Consider the following 12,497-nt stretch of genomic DNA (forward strand, 5'->3'; position numbering starts at 1 on the left):
TAGTGTTATACTGGACCATCATAGTGTCACACTGGACTATCATAGTGTTATACTAGACCATCACAGTATTCTAATGGACTATCATAGTGTCACACTGGACTATCATAGTATCACACTGGACCATCATAGTGTCATATTGGACCAACATAGTGTTATACTGGACCATCATAGTGTTGTACTGGACTATCATAGTGTTATACTGGACTATCATAGTGTTATACTGGACCATCATAGTGTTATACTGGACTATCATAGTGTTATACTGGACTATCATAGTGTTATACTGGACTATCATAGTGTTATACTGGACTATCATAGTGTCATGTTGGACTATCATAGTGTTGTACTGGACTATCATAGTGTTATACTGGACTATCATAGTGTTATACTGGACCATCATAGTGTTATACTGGACTATCATAGTGTTATACTGGACTATCATAGTGTTATACTGGACTATCATAGTGTTATACTGGACCATCATAGTGTTATACTGGACCATCATAGTGTTATACTGGACTATCATAGTGTTATACTGGACTATCATAGTATTATACTGGACCATCATAGTGTTATACTGGACCATTATAGTGTTATACTGGACTATTATAGTATTATAATGGACTATCATAGTGTTATACTGGACTATCATAGTGTTATACTGGACTATCATAGTGTTATACTGGACTATCATAGTGTTATACTAGACTATCATACTGTTATACTGGACTATCATAGTATCAAACTGGACCATCATAGTGTTATACTGGACCATCATAGTGTTATACTGGACTATCATAGTGTTATACTGGACTATCATAGTGTTATACTGGACTATCATAGTGTTATACTGGACCATCATAGTGTCATGTTGGACTATCATAGTGTTGTACTGGACTATCATAGTGTTATACTGGACCATCATAGTGTTATACTGGACCATCATAGTGTTATACTGGACTATCATAGTGTTATACTGGACTATCATAGTATTATACTGGACCATCATAGTGTTATACTGGACCATTATAGTGTTATACTGGACTATTATAGTATTATAATGGACTATCATAGTGTTATACTGGACTATCATAGTGTTATACTGGACTATCATAGTGTTATACTGGACTATCATAGTGTTATACTAGACTATCATACTGTTATACTGGACTATCATAGTATCAAACTGGACCATCATAGTGTTATACTGGACCATCATAGTGTTATACTGGACTATCATAGTGTTATACTGGACTATCATAGTGTTATACTGGACCATCATAGTGTCACACTGGACTATCATAGTGTCATACTGGACCATCATAGTGTCACAATGGACTATCATAGTGTTATACTGGACCATCATAGTGTTATACTGGACCATCATAGTGTTATACTGGACTATCATAGTGTTATACTGGACTATCATAGTATTATACTGGACCATCATAGTGTTATACTGGACCATTATAGTGTTATACTGGACTATTATAGTATTATAATGGACTATCATAGTGTTATACTGGACTATCATAGTGTTATACTGGACTATCATAGTGTTATACTGGACTATCATAGTGTTATACTAGACTATCATACTGTTATACTGGACTATCATAGTATCAAACTGGACCATCATAGTGTTATACTGGACCATCATAGTGTTATACTGGACTATCATAGTGTTATACTGGACTATCATAGTGTTATACTGGACCATCATAGTGTCACACTGGACTATCATAGTGTCATACTGGACCATCATAGTGTCACAATGGACTATCATAGTGTTATACTGGACCATCATAGTGTTATACTGGACCATCATAGTGTTATACTGGACCATCATAATGTTATACTGGACCATCATAGTGTTATACTGGACCATCATAGTGTTATACTGGACTATCATAGTGTTATACTGGACTATCATAGTGTTATACTGGACCATCATAGTGTTATACTGGACCATCATAGTGTTATACTGGACCATCATAATGTTATACTGGACCATCATAGTGTTATACTGGACTATCATAGTGTTATACTTGGACTATCATAGTGTCATACTCGACCATCATAGTGTCATACTGGACTATCATAGTGTTATACTGGACTATCATAGTGTTATACTGGACCATCATAGTGTTATACTGGACTATCATAGTGTTATACTGGACCATCATAGTGTTATATTGGACTATCATAGTGTCATACTGGGCCATCATAGTGTTATAATGGACTATCATAGTGTTATACTGGACCATCATAGTGTTATATTGGACTATCATAGTGTTATACTGGACCATCATAGTGTTATATTGGACTATCATAGTGTTATACTGGACTATCATAGTGTTATACTGGACTATCATAGTGTTATACTGGACTATCATAGTGTTATACTGGACTATCATAGTGTGATACTGGACTATCATAGTGTTATACTGGACTATCATAGTGTTATACTGGACTATCATAGTGTTATACTGGACTATCATAGTGTCATACTGGACCATCATAGTGTGACACTGGACTATCATAGTGTTATACTGGACTATCATAGTGTCATACTGGACTATCATAGTGTTATACTGGACCATCATAGTGTCACACTGGACTATCATAGTGTTATACTAGACCATCACAGTATTCTAATGGACTATCATAGTGTCACACTGGACTATCATAGTATCACACTGGACCATCATAGTGTCACACTGGACTATCATAGTATCACACTGGACCATCATAGTGTTGTACTGGACTATCATAGTGTTATACTGGACTATCATAGTGTTATACTGGACCATCATAGTGTTATACTGGACTATCATAGTGTTATACTGGACTATCATAGTGTTATACTGGACTATCATAGTGTTATACTGGACTATCATAGTGTCATGTTGGACTATCATAGTGTTGTACTGGACTATCATAGTGTTATACTGGACTATCATAGTGTTATACTGGACCATCATAGTGTTATACTGGACTATCATAGTGTTATACTGGACTATCATAGTGTTATACTGGACTATCATAGTGTTATACTGGACCATCATAGTGTTATACTGGACCATCATAGTGTTATACTGGACTATCATAGTGTTATACTGGACTATCATAGTATTATACTGGACCATCATAGTGTTATACTGGACCATTATAGTGTTATACTGGACTATTATAGTATTATAATGGACTATCATAGTGTTATACTGGACTATCATAGTGTTATACTGGACTATCATAGTGTTATACTGGACTATCATAGTGTTATACTAGACTATCATACTGTTATACTGGACTATCATAGTATCAAACTGGACCATCATAGTGTTATACTGGACCATCATAGTGTTATACTGGACTATCATAGTGTTATACTGGACTATCATAGTGTTATACTGGACCATCATAGTGTCACACTGGACTATCATAGTGTCATACTGGACCATCATAGTGTCACAATGGACTATCATAGTGTTATACTGGACCATCATAATGTTATACTGGACCATCATAGTGTTATACTGGACCATCATAGTGTTATACTGGACTATCATAGTGTTATACTGGACTATCATAGTGTTATACTGGACCATCATAGTGTTATACTGGACTATCATAGTGTTATACTGGACTATCATAGTGTTATACTGGACTATCATAGTGTTATACTGGACTATCATAGTGTTATACTGGACCATCATAGTGTTATACTGGACTATCATAGTGATATATTAGATGTGTAGCTTGCACAGTCTCTCCTAATATTCATCGATACATTTTACACCTCACTCAGATTATCTACAGCAGATGGGACTTGGGTAACAGTTATTATAATAAGTGAGAAAGTGAAAAAATACACTGGATGTAAGGTGAGGAAGATAGATAGATAGATAGATAGATAGATAGATAGATAGATAGATAGATAGATAGATAGATAGATAGATAGATGATAGATAGATAGATAGATAGATAGATAGATAGATAGATAGGAGATAGATAGATAGATAGATAGATAGATAGGAGATAGATAGATAGATAGATAGATAGATAAATAGATAGATAGGAGATAGATAGATAGATAGATAGATAGATAGATAGATAGATAGGAGATAGATAGATAGATAGATAAGAGATAGATAGATAGATAGATAGATAGATAGATAGATAGATAGGAGATAGATAGATAGATAGATAGATAGATAGATAGATAGATAGATAGGAGATAGATAGATAGATAGATAGATAGATAGATAGATAGATAGGAGATAGATAGATAAGAATTTCCCTCTCCTTCTCCCTATATATTGATCTCAGTTCTCCATCCTTTGTCCTCTTCTCCATAGCTCTGCGCTATCGCACATGGTGTGACCAGTGACAATAGTCCCCGGGCAGGCAGCGTATAATGGCGGTATTAGCCGCAGTGTCCAGTGTGCGCTGCACAGCCCGGTGTAATAATGAGATTGCAGGGCTGGATTAGGATGCTATTATCATAATCTGGACCTGACAATTATGTGTAATTTGCAGAGATGCGGCTCCTGATTACTGCGCTTATTTTTTTTTATCACGCTAACCATCACTAAACAGTGACAGTAATAACAGCTAATTTTGCTGGCAATATAAGAGGTGCTGGGGTGTGCAAACAATTTCACACCTGGATGTGCTCATTCAACCAAGAATCCACAGATAGCTGCGGCTTCTCCTGCCTCACATCCTCAGCTCTGCACAGACTGCAGCCTGCAGGACCCGGGCACTCCGGTAAGTCTGACACTGTGTACCCCGGGCTAGAGCCTTGGCCTGCTTCTGCTGCCTGCCAGCGCTATTGTCTGCTGCTGGGAGCCATAGGAACAGCACTGCACCCTGACTAATGCACCCTGACTAATGCAGCAGCTCAGACACTCACCCTGCTCTTCTGTGGCACATGATACTTGGTGGAATGTTCTGTGCGATTTATTATATAGGATGCGGTTATTGCCTGAGATGGGCGTTACTTTGTCAGGGTAACTAGTGGGAAATGCCTTAACACAGTGACATGTGGGTAGCCTGATGTGGAAGGATGTATCGTGCTATCTTTGTATTTATCTTTATATCTATCTATCTATCTATCTATCTATTTATCTATCTTCTATCTATCTATCTATCTACCTATCTCCTATCTATCTATCTATCTATCTATCTATCTATCTATCTCATATCTATCTATCTATCTATCTATCTATAAATAATGGATGTAATGTATGTATTATATGAGATATATATTTGTGTAGATAAATTAGGAGGAGTGCTAAGTAGTATCAGTATTACATCTGTCTGTTCTATCTATGTTTAAATCTATTTATTAATGCATTTCATATTTATTTATTTTTCTATCTCTTTTTCTTTCCTTCTTTCCATATTTCTATCTCTCTATTTCTCTATCTATCTCCTATCTATCTATCTATCTATCTATCTATCTATCTATCTATCTATCTATCTATCATCTATCTATCTATCTATCTATCTATCTCCTATCTATCTATCTATCTATCTATCTCCTATCTATCTATCTATCTATCTATCTATCTATCTATCTATCTATCTCCTATCTATCTATCTATCTATCTATCTATCTATCTATCTATCTCCTATCTATCTATCTATCTATCTATCTATCTATCTATCTCCTATCTATCTATTATCTATCTATCTATCTATCTATCTCCTATCTATCTATCTATCTATCTATCTATCTATCTATCTATCTATCTATCTATCTATTATCTGGCTTTTATCATCTATTTCTAGCTCATCTCCGACAACAACACTGACGTGTATTTTTCATGCAATGGCTAAAAAGCGCATGATTCTGCCTGTAGGTGACGCTGTCCTATGAATGAGATAGTAGTGTTATACCAGATTTGTAGCCTGCACAACCTCACCTAATATTCATGGATAAACTTAACACCTCACTCTACATGTAGGTGTATAACAGAGGGGACCTGGGTGATGGTTATTATTATATGTCAGAAAGTGAAAAGGGGTTTGAGATAGAGATACTGTAGAAGGATAGATGATAGATAGATAGATAGATAGATAGATAGATAGGTGATAGATAGATAGATAGATAGATAGATAGATAGATCGATCGATCGATCGATCGATCGATCGATCGATAGATAGATAGGTATGAGACAGATAGATAGATAGATAGATATGTGATAGATAGATAGATAGATAGATCGATAGATAGATAGATATGTGATAGATAGATAGATAGATAGATAGATATATAGATAGATAGATATGAGACAGATAGATAGATAGATAGATAGATAGGAGATAGATAGATAGATAGATAGATAGATAGATAGATAGATAGATATGAGATAAATAGAAGGATATGAGATAGATAGATAGATAGATAGATAGGAGATAGATAGATAGATAGATAGATAGATAGATAGATAGATAGATAGGAGATAGATAGATAGATAGATAGGAGATATATAGATAGATAGATAGATAGATAGATAGATAGATAGATAGGAGATAGATAGATAGATAGATAGATAGATAGATAGGAGATAGATAGATAGATAGATAGATAGATAGATAGATAGATAATAGATAGATAGATAGATAGATAGATAGATAGATGATAGATAGATAGATAGATAGATAGATAGATAGGAGATAGATAGATAGATAATAGATAGATAGATAGATAGATAGATAGATAGATAGATAGGAGATAGATAGATAGATAGATAGATAGATAGGAGAGAGATAGATAGATAGATAGATAGATAGATAGATAGATAGATAATAGATAGATAGATAGATAGATAGATAGATAGGAGATAGATAGATAGATAGATAGATAGATAGATAGATAGGAGATAGATAGATAGATAGATAGATAGGAGATAGATGATAGATAGATAGATAGATAGATAGATAGATAGATAGATAGGAGATAGATGATAGATAGATAGATAGATAGATAGATAGATAGATAGATAGATAGGAGAATATGAGCTAGACAGGTGGATGAATTAAGTGACAAGATCCAACCTTCTATAATGCATTTATAACCGACTTTGCACCGATCTGGTCGCAGCGTCCAGGCACCGGGGCATTGTGTGAACAGTCCTAGGGGGCTTTGATGCGTCTTTTTTCCCTCCATTGTGTCCCAGCAGCTGCAGTCCTGACTCGTTTCCTCCATTCTTTCCTAATTTCCCTTAATTCTCAATTTTCGGAGCCCCCATCTCTGCCATTTGTATATGAATAACAGAATAATTTCCATCTTTTGTTTCCCTTTTTCCCTCTTCCTGTATCTAAATAAAGATGGCTTTTTAGTATTAAAAGTGGGAGAAAATTACAGGTAATTATCTTTGACGGTAAAAACGCAGTAATCAGCGGGCTACATGAAAAATTACTCTAATTATGGCGCATTTAAGAGAATGGAGAGAAAAAAATCCCCTCTCCTTGTGGATAAAACGCTAAATTGTCCCCAATGTGTGTTTCACACTGGATGCGGCTTGCAGCTGGAGGCTTTGTTCAGACCTGATCCTGGGGAGATGGAGACCCAGAGATGCACAGTGGGAAGGGGGGAAAGAAAAGCCGCCACTTTACACGAATGGAACAATGCAAGACCTAGAAAATGACAAGACTGATCGCTTGTGCGCCATTCTGGAGCCTGCGACTTACAACAACCGCAGCCTCCCATACAATGCAGCCCCCTGGATCCGGGTAAGTAATCTTTCCTTTGTGCCTAATTATAGTGACTGTCCTTCCCTTGCTCCGCCGCCTGTAGCTGTCATTATATCGAACTCTCTATTGACTCTTGATAAATGGCTCGGTGCTTTCAAGGTTCACCATGTGAACGATGCCCAGGTCTGCGCCATTTATTCTCCCAGCATGGGGCTCCCTGGCTAGGATGACGACACAGCCCGCACTGACAAGGGAAAAGCTCACTACAAATACCAGCATAGGGTGCCCGGGGGGAGGGGGGGCGATACATTGCGCATGACTGGCCTCTCCTCCCCTGTGCAAGCAATAGAGTGCACCTGGTGGAAAGGTCATTGGGTGCAAAGGGAAGCGAATTGCGCAGGGGAGGGTGCAAATCCGACTACCGACGACATCCCCTCCCCCTCTGATCATGGCATGGCAGTGTGTATAGCAGATAGAGCAAAGAAGCAACATATTGCAACTACATTGGTCCATTGTAACGGTTATTGCTCCAAATTGATTAAATTGCACCATACACACCGACTACCGACAACATCCCCTCCCCCTCTGACCTTGTAGAATCCCCACAACATAGCAGACAGATCAAAGAAGCGACATATTACTATTACATTGCTACATAGTAACGATTATTGCGGGCAGAATTGCTCCAAATGGGTGGTTGCAATATATACCGACTGCCGACAACATCCCCTCCCCTCTGATCTGGGAGAATCCTCATCGTATAGCAGTGTGTATAGCAGATAGAGAAAAAGAAGCGACATATTACAATTACATTGCTACATTGTAACGATTATTGCGGGCAGAATTGCTCCAATTGGGTGGTTGCAATATATACCGACTACCGACTACAGCGCTTCTCCCATTCTATTTAGTAGAATCCTTGTGACATAGCAGTGTGTATTTCAGACAGATAAAAGAATCCACATATTACAACTACGAGAGAATCGCTTGCTACATTGTATCGGTTATTGCGCAGATTTGCTCCAAATTGGCTAAATTGCGCAATGCACACCGACTACCGACAACATCCCGTCCCCTTTGATCTGGTAGAATATTTATAACATATAGTAGTTTGTATAACAGACAGATCCAAGAAGCAACATATTACAACTACATTGCTACATTGTAACGATTATTGCGCAGAATTGCTCCAAATTGGCTAAATTGCGACTACCGACAACATCCCGTCCCCACCCGATCTAATACAATCCTTACAGTATAGTTGTTTGTAATTGTAAATTATTGCAAATCAATCTGTATTAATAATCTCAGCAAAGCCAATCGGATGTATCAAATCTATGGCGCAAATTAGTAACCTTTCACCTCTTGCAATATGCAGTATAAAGAGACAGATCGAGCAAACAACACACTGTAACTAGGAGAGAATATAATCTACTACAATGTAGCGACTACAGAAGTCAGAATAGCGCATGGGTGGGAGCAACATCCCCTCCCCCTCTGCTGTAGTACAATCCTCATAGTAAATTGGAGCATTTGTAAACTAGTCTAATACAACCTGCGTCAATAATCTGATAGAGATATGGTCTATACATCCAGTAAACAATAAGTTATAACTGCGCGGGAATCACTTGCGGCAATATAACAAATGTTCAGGACAGAATTGCTGCGAACTGGTTACATTGCGCATGTCTAGACGCTATTCCTGCCCCGCTGGTGTTCCCATGCTTTGTACATTCTTTCCTAAAACCACAACCCCCAGCATCCTGCACCACAACCACATAGGGATCCTATACTGCCCGAGCTCTATTGGCTATAGTTACAAAAGATCCTCTCCAGAATGATTCCCTATACATTCCTATAGACAAAGACAGTCCAGTATCCTCCACCTATAGTAAATGCTTCCTGCAAAGACCAGTCTGTGCTTTGGGTATAGCTGTGCAAAATCGACCAATGATATCTGTGTGCGACATTTATGTCTAAAAATTGGCAATTTAGGAAAATTATAAATCTTTGAGCAGGACCGATGGCAAATTATTAATGCAAAATCTGCGTCATTTGGATGCCCTGTGCGCCAAATCTGTCCTAATATATGCAAAAATATTACAAAGAGACTAGAGAAGGAATCCTAAGTAACATTATATCGGTCTTTGCACTATATAAGAAATCCATAGTAAACATTTTATATCGTCTTTGCACTGTAGAAGGAATCTTAAGAGACAATATATCGTCTTTAAACTATAGAAGGAATCCTTAGTAACATTATATCGTCTTTATACTACAGAAGGAATCCTAAGTGACATTATATCGTCTTTATACTATAGAGGGAATCCTTGGTAACATTTTATATCGTCTTTGCACTATAGAAGGAGTCTTAAGTGACAATATATCGTCTTTATACTATAGAAGGAATCCTTAGTAACATTATATCGTCTTTGCACTGCAGAAGGAATCTTAAGAGACAATATATCGTCTTTATACTATAGAAGGAATCCTTAGTCACATTATATCGTCTTCTATAGAAGGAATCCTTAGTAGGATTATATCGCCTGTGCACCGCCTTTTTGATGCGACTTTAATATTTGAGACACTACCAAGGCAAGGAAGAGACAGGAGGCTGACAAGGCTTCAGGAATGGATGTTGTTTCTTTTTTTGTTCTCCATTTATGAAAGACAATAACATATAAAGTATATACAACTAAAATTCAACAATATATACATACAATTCATCATTAGAAATGTCCCTGTAATAACGAATGAGTCCTGCCACTAGGCCTAGAACCTGCGCCATTCACAGTCTATGTAGAAAACAGTGGTTTGTCGCCTGATCGTCACAAAAAAAAAAAAAAAAGACGCATCTTCACATAAGACGCACCATGAAATGTGGCTGTGCTGCGGTTTCATCCCAATGCCGAGGAGGTTGCTGGAGTGTACGGGCTGCTTGTGCAATGCGGCCTAGCCTTTCATTCCAAGGAATAGGACATCCCTTTAAGTCCTGGGGAGTTGGCCCCTTAATAATGGGAGGTTGTGGGGTCTCCAGGATGAAGCTCTTCAAGTCACGTGATTGAGGTTTCTTGTAAGGAGGACGCAAGGTCTCCAAGATCCTCATCATTTGGCAAACAGAAAAAAAAACAAAACCCGGGAATCTCATCCACAGAAATGTGTCCAGAAGTCGCAGCCTAGAAATGTCACATCATCTGCGCCCTCTGCATGGTGTCCTGGTGCGGGGAGGAATACCAGTGAGAGTAGCCGGGCATGTAGCTGTTTGTGGCCATGTTCACACCTTTACCGGAGCCTGAAACGTCCCAGACAGGGGGGATGGCCGGGGAGCGGGGGGAGAGGGCGGCGGAGCCGGGGAGGGGGTCGCTCTCATGGGGGTTACCCCCCTGCTTCAGAAGCTTCTTGTACTTCGAGCGCTTGTTCTGGAACCAAATCTTCACCTGCAAACCAAAAATCAGCCGCAATTAGGAAAGAAAAACGCAAACTGTGCTCCAACGTGAGGGGGGGGGGGGGTATACCAGAGGAGGGGGCAGGGAGATAACTAAAATAATATTAATAAAATCCTGGGATAAACTGGGCGATATATAATCATAGCAATAATATAAATTGTATCTATCTTTATCTATCTATCTATCTATCTATCTGTCTATTTATCCATCTCATATCTATCTGTCATTTCCTATCCTTTCCTCTAAATATATTTAGTATCCAAGTATTTTTCTTCCCATCTTCATCGATATAGTCCATTTTATACTATAATTCATTCATTCGTTCTTTCATCATATCTATCTATCTCCTATCTATCTATCTATCTATCTATCTATCTATCTATCTATCTCCTATCTATCTATCTATCTATCTATCTATCTATCTCCTATCTATCTATCTATCTATCTATCTATCTATCTATCTCCTATCTATCTATCTATCTATCTATCTATCTATCTCCTATCTATCTATCTATCTATCTATCTATCTATCTATCTATCTCCTATCTATCTATCTATCTATCTATCTATCTCCTATCTATTTATCTATCTATCTATCTATCTATCTATCTATCTATCTATCTAATATATATATCTTTCCATCGAAATATCTAGTTCTCATCCTCTCTATCTATCTGAATAACATTCTTTCTATTACCCTCAGGACAGACATGGAGTGAGTCACAGCTGAGTTTGTGATTTCTCTCTGTATGCTCTTACAGGACACAGTTCACACACTCAACACTGCTACATCTTTAGTGCGGCATCTAGTACAGTTATTGCTATAGAGCAGCTGGTGCTGCGGTTCTTCCCTGTCTCCCGGGGATTAGAGGGTTACTCTCCTATGACATCGGCCAGTACATGAGCCCTTAGTTATTAGCACTGACACATGTATACATTATATTTGTGGCGGCTCATTGTTTGTTCTAATGTTTTTGTAATGATCAAAGTCCTCGAGAAATGATTGGTCTGTACAAGAGAGGCCTGAGAATATCTATCTATCTCCTATCTATCTATTATCTATCTATCTATCTATCTATCTATCTATCTATCTCCTATCTATCTATCTATCTATCTATCTATCTATCTATCTATCTATCTCCTATCTATCTATTATCTATCTATCTATCTATCTATCTATCTATCTATCTATCTATCTCCTATCTATCTATCTATCTATCTATCTATCTATCTATCTATCTCCTATCTATCTATCTATCTATCTATCTATCTATCTATCTATCTATCTCCTATCTATCTATCTATCATCTCCTATCTATCTATCTATCTATCTATCTATCTATC

At 37.5% G+C, this 12,497-nt stretch overlaps 1 protein-coding gene across 1 annotated transcript in view; it reads right to left on the reverse strand.

Moving 5' to 3' along the window:
• Positions 1-10,887: 10,887 nt before the first annotated feature.
• The window catches only part of DLX6 (distal-less homeobox 6), a 5,428-nt gene continuing 3,818 nt past the window's right edge, over positions 10,888-12,497 (reverse strand). The window contains exon 3 of the mRNA XM_075269892.1: positions 10,888-11,144. Coding sequence (XP_075125993.1) covers positions 10,893-11,144 — 252 coding nt within the window. The 3' untranslated portion in view covers positions 10,888-10,892. The remainder of the gene's footprint in view (positions 11,145-12,497) is intronic.

This window comes from Leptodactylus fuscus, chromosome 4 (genome assembly GCF_031893055.1).
Source record: "Leptodactylus fuscus isolate aLepFus1 chromosome 4, aLepFus1.hap2, whole genome shotgun sequence".
In the NCBI taxonomy this organism is placed as follows: Eukaryota; Metazoa; Chordata; class Amphibia; order Anura; family Leptodactylidae; genus Leptodactylus; species Leptodactylus fuscus.